The sequence below is a fragment of the Lutra lutra genome, chromosome 1 (genome assembly GCF_902655055.1).
Source record: "Lutra lutra chromosome 1, mLutLut1.2, whole genome shotgun sequence".
Lineage (NCBI taxonomy): Eukaryota > Metazoa > Chordata > Mammalia > Carnivora > Mustelidae > Lutra > Lutra lutra.
This window is the reverse complement of record NC_062278.1, coordinates 204181034-204207432: the sequence shown is the minus strand read 5'-3', so window position 1 is coordinate 204207432 and position 26399 is coordinate 204181034. Positions and strand designations below refer to the sequence as shown.

Below are 26399 nucleotides of genomic sequence, written 5' to 3'. Positions count from 1 at the left end.
ACACCCCTCACTGTGCCCACATAGCGTTGTTAATGTCACTGGAATGAAAATAAATAAGGGTAAGAATTTCCTAACAAATGATATCCTGGGCCCAGAGAACCATCATTAAGAAGTCACCCTAAGATTAATTTTGGACTTTAAAAACTACTTGAAAATACAACCGCCCCCCCCCCTTTTTAATAACAGTTGGCACAGATGGAGCATAATCAAATAGAGCCATATGTAATTTTGAGAAATTTAGCAAGTAATCATGACTGTGTATCTTCCTCATTTCATCTTTTATTATAAACCAGCAAGCCTTATGTGAGTAGTTGAGGGGGAGAGGATTGAAAGTGCTTATAAGATGTCAAAATGATAATATTTCATGGAGTCTAATCATGTTCTTCCCAGATAGTAGGTTGACAGATCAGATAATTTCCTAATTTTCATAATGCATATTGAGGTTTTGGGTTTTTTGTTTGTTTTTTTTTTTTTAAGATTTTATGAGAGAGAGCATGAGCAGGAGTTGGGGGATAGGGAGAAGCAGACTCCCTGCTGAGCTGGGAGCCCAATGTGGGGCTCAATTCCAGGACCCTGAGATCATGACCTGAGCAGAAGGTAGCTGCTTAACCAACTGAGCCACCTAGGCACCCCCACTTGTGGTTTTAACAGAGCAAAGTACTTGTTAGAAATCTTACACATCGGAAGGGCGCCTGGGTGGCTCAGTAGGTTAAGCCTCTGCCTTCAGCTTGGGTCATGATCTCAGGGTCCTGGGATCGAGCCCTGCATTGAGTCCCCTGTTGGGCTCTCTCTGCTCAGCGGGGAGCCTGCTTCCCCCTCTCTCTCTGCCTGCCTCTGCCTATTGTGATCTCTGTCTGTCAGATGGATAAATAAAATCTTTAAAAAAAAAAAATCTTGTACATCGGAGATTTTTGAAAAAAAATCCGGACTTTGAAAAAAAAAATAGCGATCTTGCACATCTGCTTTCTTTGTTGTATTATTTTCATTGGTAGGAATTCACATAGCTATCGATTCTGTTTTGGTTTTTGCTTAAAATCTCTAACTTGATAATTTACTTCTAAAAGTCTGTAGCTCCAATGAAATATGAAAATAGGACCTATAAAAATATAGCCCTCTTGAATCTCTATTAAGATTTTTTGTGGTGCTCTATATATTCATAATGCTTTATTCCTACAGAAATAATAATCCTTGTTTAGAGGAAAAAAAAAATCTGTTTTCTTTTCCCTTAAAGATACCCAATAAAATAAAGAAGGCTATTTCCCTCTCTTTGTCCTTTTTTTTAAAATTCCAGTGTAGTTCTGTTTCAGTTATACAATGTAGTGATTCGCAATTCTGCAGATTAGTCAGTGCTCATTATGAGTCCCCTCTGCCTGTGTCCTTTAAAATCCTGATTCCTTTTTTTACATTTTGTAGTTGGTATGTATATTCTTGGCTTTATCAATGTAAATCAGTCCTCCTAATGGGAAGTTCAGCTGGACTTGTTTATGATAGTTGGGTTTTTCTAGACTAGTTTGAACAGAGGACTGCTCATCTCATTTGCCTAAGTAAATATTGCTGTGTGATTGTTATAAAAGCAGAGTTTGGTATAGATGTTACAGTTGACTTTAACAATTAAGAGCTATGTTTGTCATCATCTCTGAGTCAGCTTTTTTAGGAGCTGAGACTAAAAGATACTCGATATTATTCATTAAGGCTTTGTTTTCATACCTTGTTCCCCCTTAAGCACCTGTTAACTTTTATCACAGTATTTTTTTGAGTGATAGGCAATCATGTGATTCATGAATATGAAGAAGAATTGAAATTTTAATGTTACCTTTATAGATTTCCTTCTTTCTCTGTTCTCATCCTTCTTAGCTGCCAACAAACCAACCAACCTGTAAGGAGCATTCACAATTTTATGAAAAATCTATACATTTAGTTAGGTTAGAAAGTGGAGTAAAATATCCTTTTTAATAGTCACATAAATAAGCACAAAGACCCATCAGCCCACCAGGCTTCTTCCTAGAATGTGGGGGTAGAAGAAAAGGGTAATAAAAAAATTTCTTATTCCTTAGGTCAGAGTCTGTCTATGGGACTGTTAACACTGAGTTTACTATCTTAATTCCCAAATAGCTCCTAGCAATTCTGAATGCAAGTTTGGTTGGTTGTTTTCAGAATGTTTAGGGTGGGATAGGTCTACTAGAACTTACTCTGTGAATTATAAAATTACATTGGAGGAATTAAAAAGAAACCCCCAGTTATCCCACTACAATAGTAGAACCACTGTAATCATGTTCGTGTACAGTTGTGTTGCATTACATCATTTTCAGATTTCTGTATATTCACCTGTGGTTGCTCAGCCCCTCTCTCTAACTCCATCTTCCCTCTCATGGAGCGAGCACGAGAGGTGGGATGTGACTCAGTTGTGGCGTCCGTTAGTCTCTGTCTCCCAAGTTTCCCTAAGTGTGAGCATTCACTGTGCTAGCTGTGATTCTGTTATTTAAAGTGATATGTTTTTCATACATTATGGTCCTTAAATGCAAGCCAACCACTTCATCTGGTGTCAACCAAAAGAAAAGTGATCTGTTGCGACGCTGGAGGAAAAACTGGCAGTGTTGGACTTAACCTATATTGAGAGATGGTATGTTGTTCTTCACGTTGCGGTGTTCGAGTATGATTTTGACAATGCATGGTTTTCATCTCATATGCAAACTTTTATCTCTAACCTCTGAGTTAGATGTGACTTCATAGTATTTAGTTCTGGTTCTTTTTCCTATACACATTATATATAATTATCCTCATTTTTAAAGTTTTTTAAATATACTATATTAAACATCTCATATCAAGTATCTTGCTGTATTGTAATTTTTATAGCTATAATTGCAACAAGACTTTTGGGTTTTTGTCTTTGCAGAAGACTTTTGGTAGCCAGTATAGCAGTCCATGAGTGTGAATGATTTCTAACTTGCATACTTGGGTCCGTGCACAAGGTTCTGCTATAGGTATTTTAGAATGGGGTAACTGGTGTGCTGCAGATTTCTGTATTTCTCAACCATAGACTTGGTCTTAACTTGTCTGTGCTTGGGCATGTGGGACCCTTTCTATGATTGGGCTTAGTAAAATTTAGAATTCAGATTACTCGTATCAGTCTAGGATTTTATTAAAAGGTGAGTGGCTAGGGATGCCGGGGTGGCTGAGTTGTTAAGCATCTGCCTTCGGCTCAGGTCATGATCCCAGGGTTCTGGGATCGAGCCCTATATTGGACTCCCTCCTCAGCAGGGAGCCTGCTTCTCCCTCTCCTACTACCCTACTTGTGTTCCCTCCCTCGCTCTGTCTGTCTCTGTCAAAAATAAATAAGTAATGGGGCGCCTGGGTGGCTCAGTGGGTTAAAGCCTCTGCCTTCAGCTCAGGTCATGATCTCAGGGTCCTGGGATCGAGCCCCGCATCGGGTTCTCTGCTCAGCGGGGAGCCTGCTTCCCTCTCTCTCTCTCTGTACCTGCCTCTCTGCCTACTTGTGATCTCTATCTAATAAATAAAATCTTTAAAAATAAATAAATAAATAAATAAATAAAATCTTTTAAAAAAAGAAGAAGAAGAAGAAGAAAGGTGCGAGGCTATCAGTGTAGCAGTTAACAGCATCAATTTGAATGTGGTCCCTGGCTCTGAGCCCATATTGCTACTTACCACTGAGGTGATTTTGAGCAAATTACTTATTCTTTCTTTGTCTGCTTCCCCATGGGTAAAATGAGGTTAATGGTATTTACCTCATAAGGTGGTCTTGTGGGGATTTAATTGGTGTATGTAAAGAGTTCAGAATGCAGTCTTGCACCAACAAGTGCTATGTAAGTATTACTTCGTACTGTTGTCCATTTGGGCAATTCCTGGAAATCCTTGTACAGCTGTTGAGTCTTAGACACACAAAATGCCCAAGATCAAGATAGGGCTTTTTTTTTTTTTTTAAGTTTTGGGTATTATAATTAAGCCTTAAATTTTTGTTATTATTTAATAGCTAAAATTTCGGGCAGAAGATATTGAAAGTTGGGCTTATGGATTTAATGTTCAGTCTGAAGTACATTGTTAGGGTAATGTATTGCAGAGTTGATGTATAGAAATGCTCATAATGTCTCTTGCAAACTGTATCTTTTCCTTCCCAGTGACTGTAATATCAGAGAGTCTTATTTATTCTTCAGTAAAGTGTGAATGTTGTCATAAATCTCTTTCTGTTTGTCCACAGATTCTGTGAGCTCTTCTGGGCCACAATAGTTACTTCTCTAAGCACAGAAAGGAAACTCGGGGCTTTTCCAATGTGGTGTTAGTTCCCTGTGTTTTTCATGTGGGCAGCCAGAGGGTTGCATTCCACACACCTGGGCCTTGTTATGCTCTGTAGAGGTAATCAACACTCTTGAGAGTTTATCTGCTTGTTCCATAGCTACCCCTTTCTGATTGTGGACATGCAGTCAAGTGTTTGCAGTAGAGATTTGCTGATACAAGGCACTTTATTTGCTTCTGCTATTCTAGTGTTTTCCAAGAACATTCAGAGCGCTTTACAAAATGCAGAATGTTTTCTTTTCTTTTTTTAATTTATTTTTTTTAAGTGGGTTCCACATCCAGCATGGAGCCCAGCATGGGGCTGAAACTCATGACCCTGATGAGATCAAGACCAGAGCTGAGATCAAGAGTCGGAGGCTTAACTGACTGAGCCACCCAGGGGTCCCCCAAATGCAGAATGCTTTCTGTAGGAGAAGTTCACTGAGTTTGATCAAGAAAATCCACTTGAAAGGAATTAACTAGCAAGACAATTTCTGTTGTTAATAGGATATATAAAAACACATCTACCGTTTCTTTAAGGTAGTTTCATTTCTTCAAATAGTTACTAATCAGAAAAGGCTGATTTTGTCGTCAATGTAAGTAAAGGTCGCAGCAGCTAGTTTTGATGTGTGCTGGTCAAAGCTGTCAAATCAAATGGAAAATCTCTCTCTCGGCCGAAGGTGATGGTGGGATATCTATCGAGTAGATCTGTTTTCTTCTTCTTGGTCATTTCGCAAAATTCTAAGCAAGAATCAGCCTATGCCATTGTAACATTGGCATATTTAATTTGAAGTATTTAATAAGTCGGAAGTCTCGGTTTTATTATTATCATAAGAAAACATTTCAGACCATTCATTCCATGTGACAAGGAATCCAACCCATCTCACCAAATTTGGTCTGTTTTTTTAAGTTACATTTTCTGTTGCTCCAGTTTTTTTTTTTTTTTTTTTGTCTCTGATACTTTGATTTAATAATACTTAGTTTCCTGTTGTTACATATACTCTGCTCAAAATTGGCCTGGGTCCTGTGTTGTTTCTCTTCCCCTGAGTTTTCTCATCTGAACAAATTGCATCTTTTTCTTGCTGTTCGTTTGCACAGCATCACTCCTAAAGATGAGCTTCTTTATCCTGTGAGGCAGTGGAGGAAGCATGGAAGTCATTTGTGGAGCATTGCATTGCCAAGTGTGTTTTTGTTGTCATGTGGTGCCAGTATCCGGGAAATTAAAGGATGGGTTCACATTTAGAACTCAGCAGTCTGTAAATCCCATGAGCTCCCAGTCTCATGGGTCATGAGAGTTGCAAATGGTACTTGCTTAGGGGAAAGGTGAAGGGTGTTCCATAACTCTAATGGTTTATACAATTCTTGAACATGTACTGATTGCTAACAACTGCTGTCTCTCCCCCAGCCTACTCTACTGCCAATCTTTGTGCACAAGCACAATTTTGGACCCAACTATTTGTACTTACTTATGCTTTTACACCTTCTTCCTTTCATAAAGATTTAAGCTGGTTTATGACTTGAGTTGAAACAAGGAAAAAAGAGGAGACCTGAAATGGTCTGTCCCCTGCCAACCAGAAGCCTCCTGTGGTATCCAAACAGAATAGTTGCCTCAGTCTGTCAGCACTTCTGTCTTTGAAGGTGGTTTCTGCTTGAAAAGTGGTGACTATTAGCATAGCTTTGGGATAATTGCTTCTCCTTCCTCTCTCGGGATACATTTTTTTTTTCCAGATACTTTCCTGTTCTTGTTGACTTTGTTTTTCCAGAAGATTCAGCCTGTGGTGAAATGTTCTGGGTCCCCACTTGAACTTTCTGTGGGATTACCTAACTCTGGGGTACCCTCACCAAGACCATCAGTGCTAAAGAGGGCAAATCTTCTTGGTTAATAGAAAATGCCATTTTGGAGTGACTCTCAAAGCCCAGAAACATCCAGATTTTCCTTCAGTACTTTTTTCTGTTTGGGGTAGTGGCTTTGCCTAGTATAGGGGAGGGAGGGCCTAGTTGGGAGGGCTTGTGTTAAGGGGTTCAGAAACAGGGGATTTAAGTGTGTCTTTTGTGTTTGCAAGGCACTAACACCACTCCCGTCTGTATTTAAATGCTGTCCCCAGGTTACGACTATGGCTATGTCTGCGTGGAGTTTTCACTCTTGGAAGATGCCATCGGATGCATGGAGGCCAACCAGGTTGCTTTATACTTCGGTCAAATGATGCTGGAAGGATATATTTTTTATGTATGGGGAGGGAGGGATTCAAATGATTGAACTTTGGAAAGGTACCAGAAATCTGTATTTGGAGCATACTGCATTCCAACCAGAAAGAAGTTGTGATGCGAGACTCTAGAAGAAGCTGGGAAGGTTTCTCTACGAGTAGAGTTATTGGACACAAGTGTATTTTGAAAACTAAAGCCCAGTTGCAGTTGGACTAGATGACAAAGACAGTATATGGGGAAAATGACAGGTTTGGAGTGTGACTGATACTGAGATCCTAATGTAAAGAATGATCCTTGACTGTCATCTCAAGGATCTGCCTGGCATAGGAATTCTAGGTCAGTACTTATATCCAGACCTAGGGTGAAGACCACTGATGGCAACTCCTGTGGCACTCAGGTCCTGTCTGCATGTGCTGCTTTCTCAAGAGGGCCATCAGGGGGGAGAGAGTATGGCTTGTTCATGTGTATTGCATTCATCATGGCTCTTTATAAATTGGAGTTTTGTACTCAAGTTCTTGGCTGTAATAGTCAGAGCTGGTGAATCTGAATCTATACTTACCTTATGTTTGAAACATCTAGATGTATTCCGCTTGCCACCTAGAACTGTCATTTGGACTTTTAATTGAACCTTACCTGGTAGTTTTGGAAGGAATTATGAAGTAGAAAGAATCCTTCTTGTCATGGTATTTCTTTGGGGAAAGTTATTTTCTTTGTGGTGTCTTAGTTCCTTCATCTGTCAAGTGGGAGATAGAAACTTAATGATACAGTTTGATTTTTATGTACCCACTGCTTGTACTTAACTGTGAATGCAGTGTGCCCTTAAGGGTAAGAGCCCTAAGGCTCTGCCAGAAAAGAGTAATATTACATGAGAACTCTACCTCTCTTAGAGCCTGATGCCCTTTCATCAGCTTTGTTCCATTCAGCATGGCTCATTACTTAACCTTCTCCCTTCTTTGGCCATGTTCTCCCCTTATGGGTATGGAAATGACATGCTGTACATCCTTTGGGAACAAGCACTAATTAGAGGATATTTGATATATCCATACCTATTGTTAGTAGTATAAATGCTGTTATATCCTTGGAGAATGACTTGATTAAGGCCATACCCCCTTGACAGAGTTCTTGTTGACTGATTTGTTCGCTGTCCATCATTAAGCCAGTCACTTAATAATTATGTGTCAGAAACTGTGCCAGCTACCAATATTTTGAGAGAAGAGTGAAGGTCCCAAACTTTATGCTTATGGTTGATTCCATTCTGACTGTCCTAATAGAACACTCACGTAATTCATGAACATCTTGTAATCAGTAAATAATCACTAAGTCCTGTCCCACTGTGCTAAATCATAGTATAAGTGGTGGAAACATAAACAGGAGAGCCATGGCACATGCCATGCCATTCTCTTTTGTACCATTCTCCCAACTGTGTCTTTCTCTTAGAGGGGTGTTACTTTTTATCAGAGCTGTTTGATCTTCGATCGATCATAGAAAATAACAATATTGTGTTTTAATTGCCTCGCCCTCTGTCCCAACAAAAAATCCTGTCTGAAGTTTCTAGCCCCTTAAGGGAAGTGTTAAATAGAACTAGGACAGCCTTCTTTCAAAAGGTTTATCCTAGGTAGGGTTTCTTTTGGAGCCATATCTGGAAAAATGTTCATTTACACAAGCAGTATTGAGGGGGTACGGCCTTTTAACATCTCTGCTCCCACCCTCCCCACACATTCTGTGAATATTCTTAGGGCTCCCAGATCCCTGTTGACTGACTCCTACTTGGTGAATGAGACACCAGAACAAAGTACAAGCTGGGCCAAAATTCTTTAAGGGTGAAAGAGGATGTTTTGACAGGTAGCTATCCTTATGCATAGGTACCATAAGGTACTCTGTGTCAAGTACAAATAAGAGACAGCCTCTGTCTTCCAGGAGCTTAGACCAAGAAAGGTGACAGACATTATGTGGTATTCATAGATCCTATGGAGTGTTCTCTCAAATTCCAAATTTTTGTGTGATCTCATTTTTAATATTCACTGGTATAATTCCTTAAGAAGGTAGCACCATATCCTTAATCAGTCAACCTCCTTTTGTAGCTTTTTATTCTTCCCCTACTCTTGGGACAGAGGGCATACTGCTAGCACTGCCACACAACAGAATTCTCTCCCTGAACTGTATAGATTTCTTGATCCACTCAGCATCCTTCTCATAATTTTTGCCACAACTCAGGATGTGTGCAAGTCATTCTGATGGAAAGATTTTTGAGAATGAGATCTCTAGGGGAATTTTTGTACCTAGGTAGTACAGCATAGCAAAGAGGAGTGTAGCTTCTGCAGCCAGATGTTACTTCCTAGCTGGGTTGTCTCTGGCAGGTTTCTTTACCTCCCTCAGCCTCAGTTCCCTCTGTTACCAGTACCTCATCAGGCCTTGATGTGGACAACATGAGATCATTCGTGAGTGACTGCTCCGTGTCAGGCACCTTTCTAGATGCTGGAGATGGTTCAGTAAACAAGACATTATAGAACTTCTGTCTTAGTGATAAGAGACAGGGCATAAGCAAGTAGACAAATTTAAAACAATATAATATATGATAGTGCTGAGTTCTGTAAAGATAATGCCTGATGGGGACAATTTTATATGGGGTGGTCAGGGAAGCTTCTTGAGGAGTGACATGACATTTGGTGAATAATGTGTACAGAACACTTAGCTTAGGATCTGGTACCTAGTAAGCACTGCCTCCTGCATGTCAGTAATTTCCAACATAATTCTAGGAAAATAAATTTATTTTTATATCTGGATGTTCCTTAAGGGAATGGATGTGGTTCAGTCTCCCAGTAATAGTACAAAATCTTATGAGAGATGTAAGAATGTGAGAGAAGTCCTTCTCAGAGTGCACAGCAGGTGTTTATGGAAGATGCATGTCTTTGTCTATTCATTCATTTTCCTACCCTCCAGGTTTTACTTATAGACCAAATTGGCACAGATTCTGAGTCACCATCTGCTGGACATCTCTCAGAATCTGTGTATATGATTCTGAGGAGGTTTCTATTGAATGCTTTAATTTGAATTTTTTTTATTTTTTATTTTTTAACAATTCTTTGCTTATCCTGACTTTTGATGTGAAATGTCTTTTTACTTACCATTGACAGTTCTAAGTCTAGGGGAAGGGAATAAAGGAGGCTTCTGCCAGTTTACTTTGTCAAATATTGCGGGATATATGTGCCGTAGAGGGGTTGTCCTGGTTGATGACCAAGGCCTCTGTAGCCCTTTTCCAGTGCCTTCATGGAGGCGTCAGACAGTAGGACACTCGACAACAGTACTGAGCATTGTGGCCAAGAGGACTCCTTAGGGCAAAACCTAGCCAGCAGCTGTCTGGGCAATTCATTTCCAGCAGAGGTCTGTCAGTATACTTTCACTGTCTCTGTCTAGAAGTAGAAAGCCAGCAAACACCATGAGGAAGGGTTTTTATTCTACCTCTATGGGAAAGGTATTTCTAGCAGCATCATATACCCTGGGCTTTCTTTGTTGTCCAAGTCCTGCAGTTTGAGGGTGAATATTATCTCTTTTTGCTGTATGTGCCATTGCACTGGGACTTAGGGGAGTAAGAAGCATTATATTAGAGGATCAATCCCTTTCAGTGGTTGCCCGGTTGTGAGTACTAGCTCTTTCAAGCTCTTGTCAGTTCTACAGAAATTAGCATTTTATTTTCTTGTTTGCAGGTGTGATGTTTGTGGTCTCTTCCCATTCAACCAAATGTTTACTAAAATGCCCTTATAAAGGATAGCTCTGGAAGAAGAATTCATTTCTCTGGAAGTTTTACTCAAGGGTCTTAGCATTGATGACCTTCTTTAGCCAAATGACGGGGCTGTGTGACAGAATCAGCCTGACTTCATAAAGTGGAAAGAAAAGATGCCATTATCACCTAACATGAAAATTCTTTCAGACACTGGCCTTTGCTGGTGCAGAGGGGAATGAAATTTTATGAAATGGTGTTTTTTGTGTCAACAAAATTAAGAGAATTTGGGCTTTTGAAGCTATCGGAGTGTCCAGGGTGGTTCTGACGATAATGTGAAGGAACCCAAATCTGAAATGAAACCCAAATCTGTCTTTTGACTAAAATGAGATCAACAGGAAAAGCTTATGTTTTCGGGGATGGGTAGACTATTTGTGAGGCCGTAGTGGAAAAAATAGGTGAAGACCTAGTTTGTTGGAATGTTAATCAGGATGATAGCATTACTGTATGAAACACTTCAGTATTTCAGTTGTATGCAGTCCAAGTAACAACAAAAACAGTAATCTTTATAAAATCCTGCGAGGTTGTCTTGCCTAGACGCACACCCCAAAACTACTTCACTGAAGAGAATGTGGCACCCCAGCCAGGGTTCAGCTGTATGACTTGTGTCTTGAATTATGCCATTCTTCCTGGAAACTTCAGTTTCAGTACCTTTTCTTTTTTTTTTTTTTTTTAAAGATTTTATTTATTTATTTGTCATAGAGAGAGAAGCGAGAGTGAGCACAGGCAGACAGAGTGGCAGGCAGAGGCAGAGGGAGAAGCAGGCTCGCTGCCAAGCAAGGAGCCCGATGTGGGACTCGATCCCAGGACGCTGGGATCATGACCTGAGCCGAAGGCAGCTGCTTAACCAACTGAGCCACCCAGGCGTCCCTCAGTACCTTTTCTAATTGCCCTCCGTAGAGGTTATTGGTGGGAAATAGAAAGGCAAATGCATTCTAAAATGAGTGTAAATCAGTAATTACTGAAGATTCTTGTGAGTGGGATTTAAGAGAATTACCTGTCTAGTAATTGAGTCTTGACTGACATAAGGCAGTATATCTTAGCAATTAAATACTTGAAGGCAGACTGCCTGGGGTTGTATTCCTGTCCTGTCACCTTTCTCTGTGTGATTTGGACAAGTGGCTTAATGTTTCTGTGTTCCAGTGTCCTCTCATGCATCTAGAGATTAAATGAGTTAATGCATGGAGGGTGATTAGGACTGGGCCTGGCACACCATGAGCACTGAGTCTGTATTTGTTATTATCACAATTTTGCATCTGACTGGAACAAGAAAGTCTTAAATTATAGCAGCTTCAATTTTGGCTTCATGGGGTATCTGGCTAAAAAGGGATTTGGTGGCAGTATGCAGGAGGATTATTTTTGTATCAACAGTATTTCCCATTTAGTCGGTCGACTGGGACTGATTCTCAGGGGACTGCTTCCAGGTCTCTCTGGGAGCTTCTGCTGCATTAGCTATTGAATCTTAAATTCTCCCAAGGAAAAGAGCCAGACACACCACTTGGGGGACGTGGAGTATGGTTGACCACACTAAAAATCTAGCCTGCAGCTTTTTTTTTTTTTTTTTTTTTACTTGAGATAGAGAAAGTGAGTGAGAGAGCACAAATGGGGGGAGGGGCAGGGGAGAATCAGGCTCCCCGCTGAGCAGGGACCCTCATTCGGGGCTCCAATCCCAGGAACCTAGAATCATGACCTGAGCCAAAGGCAGAAGCTTAACTGACTAAGCCACCCAGGCACCCTAGCCTGTGGCCTTAAAACCCTAAGCTCTGGGGCGCCTGGGTGGCTCAGTGGGTTAAAGCCTCTGCCTTCGGCTCAGGTCATGATCCCAGAGTCCTGGGATCTAGCCCCACATCTCTGCTCGACAGGGAGCCTGCTTCCTCCTCTTTCTCTGCCTGCCTCTGCCTACTTGTGATCTCTCTCTCTCTGTCAAATAAATAAATAAAATGTTAAAAAAAAAAACAAAAAACCCTAAGCTGTGATGACCAGCCTCTGGCTTTACCCTATCTCAGACTTTCATAATAATTGTAAGAAGTGCTCTAAACTGGTTTCAGTTTAATTTTCTTGAATCATTTGGCAGTTTTTTTGTTTTGTTTTAAGAGTGAGTGTAGGCATATGTGAGTGGGGATGGTGGGTAGCGGGGGAGAGAATTTTAAGCAAGATCCATACCCAGCATAGAGCCCAATGCAGGGTCCGGTATCATAACCCCGAGATCATGACCTGAGCCAAAATCAAGAGTTGGGCACTTAACTGAACCACCCAGGCACCCCTCATTTGTCAGTTTTAAGGGACAACTAGTTGTGTGTCTCCTATGGTGAGGTTTATGATTTTTGTCATGCATATATATCATGGTTATTTCTGCGGATTGAAGTAATTTAGTTCTTTTTTTTTTTTTAAGATTTTATTTATTTGACAGAGAGATAGACAGCACAAGTAGGCAGAGTGACAGGCAGAGAGATAGGAAGAAGCAGGCTCTCCGCCGAGAGGGAGCCCAATATGGGGGTCAGTCCCAGGACCGTGGGATCATGACCTGAGCTAAAGGCAGCCACTTAACTGACTGAGCCACCCAGGTGCCCCAGGTTCTTAATTTGTTCTAAATTGGAAATATGCCTATGTATTTCAGTCTTTGATGTTGAATCCCCTCTTTCACCTGGTATTTTTAGTTAATGTCTGTACTTTCTATAAAAATGGGGTTACGTGAAATGCTAATTTTCAGTCTTTGGGCCTTTTGGAACTTGATTACAGACAGTTATTGAAAAAAAAGCAGAATATGTATAATTCTAATTAACTGTCGAAGGGTTATACAAAGACATGGTTCAATTTGTGATCTTTATTACAACTTTGGTTTATGATTTTGCACACCTCCAGACAGTGTGTAGGGTGTTAGGAGCACTGAGAGGTTTAGAATTACAGCTTTGTCACTTCCTAGTTCATTTGTAACTTTTCAATTTCAGAGTCTCATCTGTAAAATGGAAGGATAATCATAGTTCCCACCTCAGAGCATTTGTGACATTAGAGCAATGTATGTGGAGCACTTGGTACAGTGGCCAGCCTGTGGCGGGTGCTTACTACCAGAAGAGGTACTGAAGAGAGTGATTCTATAACATTGGACTCTGCTTGGTTGTCTTTTTTTTACCTTGGCTGCTTATTCAGTCAGCTCTTGGGAATCCGGGATGCCTGAGAAGTGGTTGTGCTGCTTTGGGTGGCAGCTAGATCTTTGCAGCCCGTTCTGATAGTGCTGTTGCTTATTGTCTCTGTCATGAGATGGGGCTGCCTGGACTCAAAGGGGAAAAGGCTGGGCCGCATCTGTCCCAACAGTGTCTGCGGGATGAGTGCACAGGCATGCAGGCATGTGAGGGAAGAGGATCATGGCCATGCCAGCACTCCTGGGAGTGGGGATCCTTGTTTCTGAGCCTAGCATTGCTGGTAGTTCTCCTATGACAAAATTCTCTTAGGCTAACTGGGGCATTCAATGTTATTAGACATCTTACCCATCTGAGCTGAACTTGGAGGTTACTTTTTTTTTAGAAGATTTTATTTATTTATTTATTAGAGAGCAGAGTGAGAGGGAGAGAGAGAGTGCGTGTGTGCGCAAGCACGAGTTGGCAGAGAAAGGCAGAGGGAGAAGCAGACTCTCCCCACCCCCCCGTGAGCAGGGAGCCCAACTTGGGGCTCAGTCCCAGGACCCTGGGATTGCGACCCGAGCCAGAGGCAAATGCTTAACTGACTGAGCCACGCACGCACCTCCTGAGCTTGGAGGTTATAACGTGTCTTTGTGTCTCATTCTCCCCATACCAAATGTTCAGCTGCTGCTGTTTCACTTTTTAACTCATTTATGAATGAGATAGATAGATATTATATATAATACGTACATATTTCTTGTTAAGAGTGTTGATGGTATGATTTTGAAAATCATGGATAAATTTATCTAGATTAATAATTGCTCTTAGGGGCGCCTGGGTGGCTCAGTGGATTAAGCCGCTGCCTTCAGCTCAGGTCATGATCTCAGTGTCCTGGGATCAAGCCCCGTATCGGGCTTTCTGCTCAGTGGGGAGCCTGCTTCCCCTTCTCTCTCTGCCTGACTCTCTGCCTACTTGTGATCTCTCTTTCTGTCAAATAAATAAAATCTTTAAAAAAAAATAATTGCTCTTAATCTTACAACATGAGATTAGCAATGCTAATGTTATATACTAATAACGTATATTTTACCAAAATCTGTGACTAAGTGTAATTTGTGTTTAATCTGTATAAATGCTATTTCCAAAGGGAAATAAACAGGAGAGAAAGAAATTTATCACAGAAAGTAGATTATTGGGGGCACCTGGATGGCTCAGTCAATTGAGTGTCTGATTTTGGCGTAGGCCATAGTCTCAGGGTAATGAGATTGAGCCTTGCATCAGCCTCCATGCCCAGTGTGGAGTCTGCTTGTCCCTCTTCTTCTATTGCTCCCCCCGCTCGCACTCTCTCTCTCTTCCTTTCTCTCTAAAATAAATAAATAAAATCTTAAAGAAAGAAGGAAAGTAGAGGGGTGCCTGGGTGGCTCAGTGGGTTAAGCCTCTGCCTTCGGCTCAGGTCATGATCCCGGGGTCCTGGGATCGAGCCCCGCATCGGGCTCTCTGCTCAGCACTGAGCCTGCTTCCTCCTCTCTCTGCCTGCCTCTCTGCCTACTTGTGATCTCTCTCTCTCTGTCAAATAAATAAAATCTTAAAAAAAAAAAAAAAAAAAAAGAAGGAAAGTAGATACTGGTTACCAGCCACTTAGGGAGAAGTGCTCTCAAGAGGGAATAGTGAGTAACTGCTAATGGGTAATAGGGTCTTTTTTTTTTTTTTTTTTTTTTTTTTTTAGATTTTATTTGTTAAATTTGACACAGAGAGAGAGATCACAAGTAGGCAGAGAGGCAGGGGGCAGGGGAGCAGATTCCCCACTGAGCAGAGAGCCTGATGCAAGCCTTGCTCCCAGGATCCTGAGATCATGACCTGAGCCGAAGGCAGAGGCTTAACCCACTAAGCCACGAAGGTGCCCAATAGGGTCTCTTTTGAAGGTGATAAAATGTTCTAGAATAGTAGTGTTTGTTGACCAACCTTGTGAATATACTAAAACCCACTGCATTGTAAAAAAGCACAATAAGACAGTGAATTTTATGGTATGTGAACTGTATCTCAGTTAAAAAAAAAAAAAAGTTTTTAAACTTAGCATGGAGATTAGTTCAGGGTCCCAGTCCAGTGGGAATGAATCCAGGTCTAAAATAAAACACAGGTTCATTTACAAAAAAACAATAAACAAAAAAACCCAAAAGTGTCAGTTTGTCTGGAAGCTAGAAATTTAGAACTTAAGTCTTAAAATGTAAGAAGAATTTTTTTTTTTAAAGATTTTGTTTATTTATTTGACAGACAGAGATCACAAATAGGCAGAGAGAGAGAGAGAGAGGGAAGCAGGCTCTCTGCTGAGCAGAGAGCCCGAAGCGGGGCTCGATCCCAGGACCCTGAGATCATGACCCGAGCCGAAGGCAGAGGCTTTAACCCACTGAGCCACCCAGGCGCCCCAAGAAGAATTTTTTTGCTAATTGTATCTGCTTACCATGGAAGAACACTTAAGCTGAAAATCTGGAAGATGATGGTTGGAATTGAGTAACAGACCACATTTGAAGTGGCCACATGGCTTGTGTACAGTAGTTGCTCAGTAAAGTTGAGTGGGCTTTCTGCTTTAGTATCCATACAGTTAGAAAATTAATAAGAACTATTTGAAGTAGATTTTAAATAAAAACACCACTTAGGAAATCCTTGGGCTACTTTTTAGAGGTGATATTACTATAATTGGATGGTTAGTAGCTACCAGTGTAGATCTTTCCTATTTTCCTGGAACTGTTAACCAAAGCTCAAAGCAGGGGTGGTCTGGTGGGGTGGGGGAGACAGGGAAAGGGGGGGCGACCAGTTCACTGCTGGGATAGTTTCCTTCTCTCTATATCTTTCTTAGAGGCTTCTTTCCAGCAACATTGACATTGTGACTGTCATCTTTAACCTGTAGTACAAGGTCTTTTTTTTTTTTTTTTTTTAAGAAAAAAAATTACTGTGATAATTTACTGATCATGGAATCCACCCATTTTAAGTATACAGTTCAACAGTTCTTAGTTAATTTACCGAGTTGTGCAGCCATCATCATCATCTAGTTTTAGAACATCTTCATTACTCCAGTAAGATCATTGTTTGAGCCTTTTTTTTCCCCCCCGAAAGAGAGAGCATGGGTGTGCACACCGCACACAAGCAAACAGGGAGGGGGCAGAGGGGAAGAGAGAATTCCAAGCAGGTTCCATGCCTAGGATGGAGCTGGACATGGGGCTCGATCCCACAACCCGAAGATCACAACCCAAGCTGAAGTCAGAAGTCAGACACTTAACTAACTGAACCACTCAGGGCTCCCCTGAGGTTCATTTAAAAAAAATAATTTCAGACTTACTGAAAAGTTGCAAAAACAATGCAAAGAATACCTATACACTTTGTACCCAGACTCATCAAATGTTAACACTTTACCAAATTTGAATGCAGAAGTTTTTGAATAGCAGTGTCCCCTTCTCCTGGAAGGAGGCATCGTTTGACTTGTCCTTCCACCAGACTCTCCTTTGGTGGTTAGAGGGCTTTGTTGGTAGGGGAAGGTATGTGAATGTGTCTGGGGTTGAGCAGATGCTTTGGAAGATGTTTGAGGCTTAAGCTATCTTGTTAGTGCTCCCAAGAGGGTCCCCTGCTGGGTAAGGGCTGAGTTTGGGATTGAGGTTGAGGGATGGGAAGTAGGGACAGATTCAAACTTCCCTCTCCTGGGCACTGTGGAGATTTGTGGGTTTTCAATAAACCAGCAAAAGTGTTCCCCCATGAGAGAACTGGCATTTGGATGCCTGATACTCAAAGAGACTACGTGCTAGTCAGCATTAAACCAAGAAGCAACAGCAGCGGGGGGAAAGGGGACACTGACCTGATAATGTTTTTGTAAGACAGTAGTTCTTAACAGTGGGGGGACAGAGGGGGAAGCAGTTTTGACACCCTCTTCTCCCTCTCCTAACCACTGGACATTTGGCAATGTCCGGAAATATTTTTGTTGTTGCTACTGGCGTCTAATGGGTAGGGGCCTGGGATGCTGCTAAACACCCTGCATTGCACAGGACAGGCCCCACAGGACAGGCCCACATGAAGAATTATCTGCTGCCAAATGTCAGTAGTGCTGATGCTGAGAAACACTGGTATAGAGGGATAGGACTTGTGGTTAGCCAGAGAGAATGATCCATCTTGCCATGGGTTGTCTCTTCATGAATCATCTTTCTCCTTGCCTTCCTTCTGGTCCTAACAGTGGAGAGTGGTGGGTGGGATTAGAAGTGTAGCAAGAGTACAGACACTGTTCCTGGCCCCCACTCCAGAGTAGCAGTCCCAGGCCTAGCTTGTGCCCTTGGGAGAGGAGTTTTATAATAAGACCTGTTTGGGGGACCTGGGGGGCTCAGTTAAACATCTGCCTTTGGCTCAGGTCATGATCCCAGATGCTGGGATCGAACGCTTCCTTGGGCTCCTTGCTAAGTGGGTAGCCTATTTCTCCCTCTCCGTCTCCCTCTGCCTGCCTCTTTGCCTGTTTGTGCTCCTCTCTCTCTTTCTCTCTCACAATCTCTCTCTCTCTCTCCCCCTCCCTCCCTGTCACATAAATATATAAAATCTTAAAAAGTGGCGGTGGGATGCCTGGGTGGCTCAGTCCATTAAATGTCTGCCTTTGGCTCAGGTAAAGATCCCACGGTCCTGGGGTCGAGTCCTGGATCATGCTCCTTGCTCAGTGGGGAGCCTGCTTCTCTCTCTGCCTGCCATTCCCCCTGTTTGTGCGCTCTCTCGCTCTCTCTCTCTGACAAATAAATAGTTTTGTATATATACAAAGTAGGATAATTTTGTATGTGTGATTTTAGAACCTTTTTATTTCAAATATTGTGGACATATTTCCTTACCATTAAATACATTTTTATCATATCATTTTTGATGGCTCTGTAATGCTTCATAGTATAAATCACCATGATTTAACTAGTTCTTCATTTAATGTTTTGAGGTCTGTCGTTATTTTATTAAACAGTGTGCTGATAAATGCCCTTATAGCTAAATAGTCACACATCCTTAGTTATTTCTTTAAGTGAGTTTCCTCCAGGTAGACTTGACAGATTAAGAGGTAAGTATATTTTATGACTTGGTAAATGTAGTGAGATTGCCATCTAGAAGTTTCCCAATTTATTCTTTTTTACCAGCAGTGTTTGAGTGTACCTGTTCTCCCTGCTTCCCAACCAGTGCCAAATATTAATAGCAAAATACTTATACTGGGTAGCGGTACACAGATATTTGTTATTGTATTCTCTAATTTTCTGTGTGTTTAAAATATTTCATATTTTTGGGGCGCCTGGGTGGCTCAGTGTGTTAGGCTTCTGCCTTCGGCTCGGGTCATGGTCTCAGGGTCCTGAGATCGAGCCCCACATCAAGCTCTGTGTTCAGCGGGGAGCCTGCTTCACCTTCTTTCTCTGCCTGCCTCTCTGCCTAGTTGTGGTTTCTCTCTGTCAAATAAATAAATAAAATCCTTAAAAAATATTTCATATTATTAAAAAAAATGTTGCCAGTGTTGCAAAGAAGGGATTTGATTTTCTGATCTTAGGTTATTAGTGAGATAGAACATTTTCATATTTAATTACTAGTTATTTGTATCTTTTTTTTTTTAAGATTTTATTTATTTATTTGACAGAGAGATAGAGAGCACAAGTAAACAGAGCGGCAGGCAGAGGGAGAGAGAGGAGCAGGCCCTCCGCCGAGCAGGGAGGCCGATGCGGCGCTCGATCCCAGGACCCTGGAAGCATGACCCGAGCTGAAGGCAGCTGCCCAACCAACTGAGCCATCCAGGCGCCCCTGTATTTCTTTTATTTTATTTTATTATTTTTTTAAATTTTATTTATTGATTTGACCGAGATCACAAGTAGGCAGAGAGGCAGGCAGAGAGAGAGGGGGAAGCGGGCTCCCTGCTGAGCAGAGAGCCCAATGCGGGGCTGGATCCCAGGACCCTGGGATCATGACCTGAGCCGAAGGCAGAGGCTTTAACTCACTGAGCCACCCAGGTGCCCCCTTGTATTTCTTTTATAAGTTTTTGGTTCTTGATATATATTCAACTAAAAGAGAAAAGGTAGGACATCTTAGTTACCCCATCTAGTCTTAAGGTAAATATATATGGAACATCTGTTAGACTTTTTCTTTCTTTCTTTTTTTTTTTTTTTAAGATTTTATTTGTCAGAGCGAGCGAGCACAAGCAAGGGGAGTGCAGGCAGAGGAAGAAGCAGGCTCCCCACTGAGCAAGGAGTCCGATGGGGGACTTGATCCCAGGATTCTGGGATCATGACCCTGAGGCAAAGGCAGACATGTAACTGACTGAGCCACTAAGGTGTCCCTAGACTTTTCTGAAATTTTGAAAATTAGTATATTACCTAAATATGAGATGGGATTTCCTAAGAATTTATCCCTCAGAAAAGAATTTTTTTTACAGTCTTTGCTATATATTTTCTCAGTTCTTTTGAGTCACAAAGTATCATTTGAGGGAGATATATTAATCACTGGCTTTAGCCCATGCTAGTTTTAGATGCTTATAGAGGTCAACTGCTAGAATCTGGGGTGGGTAGGTTGGTTCATTGGTTTTTTTTTAAAGAAGTAAAGAAAAAAAAAACTTTTTTTTTTTTTTTTTTTTAAAGATTTTGTCTTTAGGAGCACCTGGATGGATCAGTCAGTTAAGCATCTGCCTTCAGCTCAGGTCATGATCTCAGGGTCCTGGAATTGAGCCCCACATCTGGCTCCCTGCTGAGCAGGGAGTCTGCTTCTCCCTCTGCCCCTCCCCCTGTTCATGCTCCCTCTCCCTCACTCTCTCTCTCTCAAATTAATAAATAAATAAAATCTTTTTTAAAAAATGTTTTATTTTTAGGGTGCCTGTGTGCCTCAGTCAGTTAAGTGTCTGACTCTTGGTTTCAGCTCAGGTCATGATCTTGGGGTCTTGACATCAAGCCCTGCGTGGGCTTTGTCCTCAGCATGGAGTCTGCTTGGGATTCTCTCTGCCTGCCCTTCCCACTGGCTCTCTCTCTCTCTCATTCTGTCTATCTCTGTAAATAAATAAATCTTTAAAAAAAATAAAGATATTAATTTTTTAGTACTCTGTACACCCAATGTGGGGCTGGAACTCACAACCCCAAGATCAAGAGTTACATGCTCTACCAGCTGAGCCAGCCACGCACTCCTAAAGAAGTAAAGAAATTTAACACAATTTCGGTGATGATTCTCAGGTTATAATCATATAAAATGTTAGATAACATTTTAAATAAAATAAGTATTCAAATTCACTTACAAGACCAATGAAATAATTGACTATTGTTATTGTAATTTTGTTCTAAAATGTACTTGTGGCTTAGGATAAACTTTACTATAAAGACATTATTCACAGATTTGAAGTGGTGTATCTTAAGTAAGTTTGATGGCAATTAAAATGATACGCTTAAGAAATTGCTAGATGACCTAAAATGTCCCTGTCAGTGAGGGAACTTATAAAAACCTTGAATAAGATAGAAAGGAAAAGACAATGTCTTTTTTTTTTTTTTCCTAAAGATTTTATGTATTTGACAGAGAGAGAGGGAATATGAGCAGAGGGAATGGGAGAGGGAGAAGTAGGCTCCCCACTGAGCAGGGAGCCCAATGTGGGTCTTGATTCCAGGACCCTGGGATCATGACCTGAGCCGAAGACAGATGCTTAATGACTGAGCCAACCAGGTGCCCCGAAAGAGCAATATCTTAAAATCATTTCTTTTCCCCTTCCTCCCTCCCTCCCTCCCTCCCTCCCTCCCTCCCTTCCTTCCTTCCTTCTTGTATTTCATACATACAGAAAAGAGCATATCATAAACATTACTGTTCAGTGAATTATCACATACTATATATACCTATCGTCTTAATCAGTTTGGGCTGCTGTAACAAAATACCATGGACTTGGTGGTTTAAACAGTAGAAATTTGTTTCTCAACGTTCTGAAGGCCAGAAAATCTAAGATCAAGGTGCCATCCAATTCATTTCCCTATGAGGGTCTTCTTCCTGGTTTGCAGATGGTTGTCTTCTTGGTGTATCCTCAAATGGTGGAGAGAAAGATACTCTGTTATCTCTTAGAGTAATAATTCTATTCATGAAGGCTCCACCTTCATTACCTAACTACCTCCCAGAGGTGCCACTTCCAGATAGCATGAGGCTGGGAATTAGGACATCACGGTATAAATTGGAAGGGGGTTGGGGGCCACAGGCATTCTGTCTATAGCACCTATGTAACCATTGCCCAGATTAATAAGCAAAATGTTGCTTTATATGCAGAAGTCCTTCCTGGCCTCTCCTGGTTGTTTTCCTTTCTACCCTTCCCAGAGGTAGTCACTGTTGTTAAGTTCTGATACTGAAGAGTCCTTTCACTTGCTTTTGAGCCTTATGTATATGTAATCACACAGGATGTATTCTTCTCCCCGTCTTTTTGCTTAGTATTGTTTTTTAAATTCATCTTGTGTATAACTGGAATATGTTCATTTTCATTGTCACATGGTCTTTCAGCATAAGAGTATATCACAATGTATGCATCAGTATTCATCCTCTGTTAAAGGACATGTAGGTTGGCTGGAGGGCATTATTTCAAAATTTTGTCTCTTGGTGAATAGGTATACTCATTTCTCTTAATATAAACCTATGAGTGGACTTGCTGGACTTGCTGGATTTTCTGTGTTCTCTCCAGTCTCACCCGGTAGTTTAAAGTTTCATTGATCACTGCCTGCCTAAGGGTCTCAGTCTGCGGAGAGCCCTTTTATCATTCAGTAGCTGTTGATCCCCCACTATGTTTAATGTGTCTGCCATTGTGTAGGTATTGGGGGTATGGTTGTAATTAAAATCATGTTATTTTATAACTTAAGTGTATAAGACTAATAAATTAAGTATAAATAGTTTATTCACATCCCTAAAAGTCTATTCATTCAAGTTCAGTCAGATTGCTTTTTGGCCATGTTTTTGTTGAGAGAATAGATGTTCCTTTCTAGTTAAAGTTATCTAATTTTCCTTTTTTTTTTTTTTTTTAAGAAGATTTATTTAGGGGCGCCTAGGTGGCTCAGTGGGTTAGAGCCTCTGCCTTTGGCTCAGGTCATGATCCCAGCGTCGTGGGATCGAGTCCCGCATCCAGCTCTCTACTCAGCAAGGAGCCTGCTTCCTCCTCTCTCTCTGCCTGCCTCTCTGCCTACTTGTGGTCTTTGTCTGTCAAATAAATAAATAAAATCTTAAAAAAAAAAAAAAGATTTATTTATTTATTTATCTATCTACTTATTTATTGGTGAGCACATGGGCTCTTACTTGAGTGGGGGGAGAGGCAGAGGAAGAGACTCTTCAACCAGACTGCTGCCTGCTGAGCCTGGAGCCTGGCTTGGGACTCAGGGCTGGATCTGAGATGAGATCATGAACTGAGCTGAAACCAAGAGCTGAACACTCAGCCATCTGAGCCACCCATGTGCCCCAGAATTTTCTAATTTTCAATTATATATGATCATTGGGAACCCGAGCTTTGGGCAAGAATGGGGGTGCAATAAGGAAGATGAACATGACAGTAGTGGCCGTGGTTAGAGAAGAGGCTGGAGGCAGGCTGCTCCCTGAGAGACTGTGGGGTGGAGGCAGGTTAAGTGAGCCAGTGAATGGCAGAGAGGGAGGAATGAAATAACTGAATGTCTATGTCCTGGCAATAATTTTGCAGCTCTGAAACTTCTGTTTTATTTTGATTGAAGTGAAATCCATGTAACATAAAATTCACCCTTTTAAAGTATACTCCTTAGGAGTTTTTAGTATATTCAAGGTTTTGCAACCATCACCACTGTGTAATTCCTGGACATTTCTGTTACTTCGAAAAGAAGTGCTGTGCTTATTAGCAGTCACTCTGCATTTCTCTCCAATTTCCCCTTCCCATGCTCTAAAGGCTCACTAGTCTGCTTTCTGTCTCTATAGATTTGCCTGTTCAAGATATTTCATACAGATGGGGTCATACACTTTTATGACTGGCTTCTTTCATTTAGCATTATATTTTCAGAGTTCATCCATGTTGCTGGATGAACTGATAGCCGTATGAATTGATAACTTCATATCTTTTCATGGTTGAGTATTCCATCATATGAATGTAACACATTTTCTTTATCCATTAATTAGTTGATGGACATTTTAGGTTATTTCTACTTTTCACTATTATGAATAATGCTGCTGTGAACACTCATGTATACATTTTACTGTGGGCCTATGTTTTCATTTCTCTTGGTGCATATCTAGGAGTGGAAATGCTAAAGCTTTTGGGTTTTTCAGGAGCTTTCTCCAAATGGTTAGTTCCTTGGGTCCCATATTAGAGTCTTGTGGTGGACTGCCTGGACCGCTCACAGTCCTCCCAGTGGCCGGGTTTCACTTCTGTTTAGGATTCATATTGCCATTTTGAATTCTCCCTTGGGCTATGGGGTGTTTTGTTTGTTTGTTTGGGGATTTTTTTCTTTTTTAAGATTTTATTTATTTACTTGACAGAGATCACAAGTAGGCAGAGAGGCAGGCAGAGAGAGAGAGAGGAGGAGGAGGCAGGCTCCCTGCTAAGCAGAGAGCCCGATGTGGGGCTCGATCCCAGGACCCTGGGATCATGACCTGAGCCGAAGGCAGAGGCTTTAACCCACTGAGCCACCCAGGTGCCCCTGTTTGGGGATTTTTTTTTTTTTTTTTAAGATTTTATTTACTTATCTGACAGAAATCACAAGTAGGCAGAGAGGCAGGCAGAGAGAGAGGAGGAAGCAGGCTCCCTGCTGAGCAGAGAGCCCGACTCGGGGCTCGATCCCAGGACCCTGAGATCATGACCTGAGCCGAAGGCAGCGGCTTAACCCACTGAGCCACCCAGGCGCCCCTGTTTGGGGATTTTTTGACTGGATGTCTCCAGGTACTGGCTACCCTGGATGTTGATCTATCTTTGTTACTTAGATTTGGGGCATATTCAGGATTTGCAGTGGACACTTGAATAGCTCATTTCTGCTTTCCATTCCTTATAGATTCTTCTGCAACTATTAAGTAGCACATTTATTGTGTCTGCCTGTGTGTCTGGTAGTGCTCATGTTGTCTAGTTCTGAGGTATTTATTTTAAAAGTATACGGTAAAAGTCTTTTGTTTTTTTCTTGGACCCAATTCTTGAGTAATGTGAATCTACAGCAATACAGGATATGTTGGGTTCCCCACATACTGGAGGAGTGCCAGCTCCGACATGTTTGTATTTATTCCTATCAAGTTTCCAAGTTCAGCAGACTTCTTGAAGTCAGAGAACATTGGATTGGGCACCTTGCCTAGGAAAATGCTCCCGGTGTCTCCTTCGAGTGCTTAGGTTGAGTGCTTGTCAGGCATCTGCTTAGATATTTTCAAGACAGTACTGGAGCCCTGAGAAATACGGAATGAAGGAGTAAATCGCTAAGCCAGACAGAGTACCTGGGTAATGACTGGCAGAGATCTATGTACAATAAAGCAGATGCCACCAGATAGAATTGGACATCCCTAGATTGAAAGGTTCATGAGGCCAAGGACTATTTCTTTCCTTCTTTTTTTTTTTTTTTTTTAATTTTATTTATTTATTTGGCAGAGTGACAGAGAGAAAGCATGAGAGGGAAAAAGGTCAGAGGGAGAAGCAGACTCCCTGCTGAGCAGGAAGCCCGATGCAGGACTCGATCCCGGAACTCCAGGATCATGACCTGAGCTGAAGGCAGTTGCTTAACCAACTGAGCCACCCAGGCGCCCTGTTTCTTTCCTTCTTTTAACCACCCCCCATCACTGTCCACATGGTTTCGAGCTATACCTGGCAACACATGTGCTGAATAAATACTTATTAACTGGGTTAAGAAATGTTGAATAGTTTCTGACTCCATAGTCCTTCTTTATATACTCTTAGCAGTCTTTTTAATCTCTGCATAATGTAGAAGGCTCTTGTCCTTCCAATCTAAGCCACCTCTTGACTTGCCAGATTTTGGTACTTCTATGAGGTTTCAACCCTATCATCTTTGATAGGAAATAGTAATATGCTGTTTCTGTTCTTACCAGAGGTAGCTACATCTTGTTTGTTATAGCTCCCGGATTCCTTCCTGATTCTTGTCCTCATACTCTGGGAAGTATTCAGGTGAATAACTTGGAAAGTGCAAAGTAGGTTGTCAGGAGCCTTGCATTTTATTTTGAATTTGAAGACATGGGAGAACCACCTGAATACAGCAAAATTAAAATGACACCTAGGGAAACTTTTCTTGTGGCAGTATATAGTCTTGACTAGAGGGGAGAAGAGAGAAACTGCAGAGCAGAAGGCCCTAGGGTCTAGTGCAGTGGTTGAGATGTGACAAGATGATGGCTTGCACTAGGGGCAATTATATGGCAATTATATGATCACTTGGTTATTTTGAAAGCTTTAAGTAGATTTAAGGATGCCTTTTAATAACACTGGATGGTATGTCTTAGATCTGAGGGTGTTTAAAAGTATCCAAGGGTCAGGGCACCTGGGTGACTCAGTGGGTTAAAGCCTCTGCCTTTGGCTCAGGTCATGATCCCAGGGTCCTGGGATCAAGCCCCACATCGGGCTCTCTGCTCAGCGGGGCGCCAGCTTCCTCCTCTCTCTCTCTGCCTGCCTCTCCGCCTACTTGTGATCTCTGTCTGTCAAATAAATAAAATCTTAAAAAAAAAAAAAAAAAGTATCCAGGGGTTAAGTCTGTTAGATTTTCAAGCCATACATACAGGTTAGATCAGGGAGAGTTTCTTGATGTCTGTGGGCTGTGCTTTGTAGCACTTGGCAGCAACTCCAGCGGGGACATCATTAGAGACCTCTTGGCTTTGTCTTCTCTCAAATTCCTGGAATACCTGAGATTTCTACCCTATATAGAGATCATTCCCTCATTCTCTATAGGTACCTGCTGCAATGGAAGCCATGATATAGCCCAGCAAATGTTGCTTCCTCAGTGGAATAATTTGACTTGAACTTGTCTTAAATATGAAAAGCTACCCCTTGTTTTTATTAGGACTGAAGTTTGATAATTCCCTTATTCCCATAGAATGAG

General features: G+C 41.5%; 1 protein-coding gene across 5 annotated transcripts in view; it reads left to right on the top strand.

Annotated features, from left to right (window-relative positions):
- RBM6 (RNA binding motif protein 6) overlaps positions 1–26399 on the top strand; it is a 106074-nt gene that overhangs the window by 47832 nt on the left and 31843 nt on the right. For 2 of the 5 annotated variants that reach the window (XM_047693580.1, XM_047693587.1), the window contains one exon: positions 6393–6466. The exons of 2 other annotated variants lie outside the window; for them this stretch is intronic. In XM_047693580.1, the coding sequence (XP_047549536.1) occupies positions 6393–6466 (74 nt within the window). Of the gene's footprint in view, positions 1–6392; positions 6467–11453; positions 11459–21055; positions 21064–26399 lie in introns of those variants that run through there. One more of the 5 variants, XM_047693611.1, reaches the window with a different exon arrangement.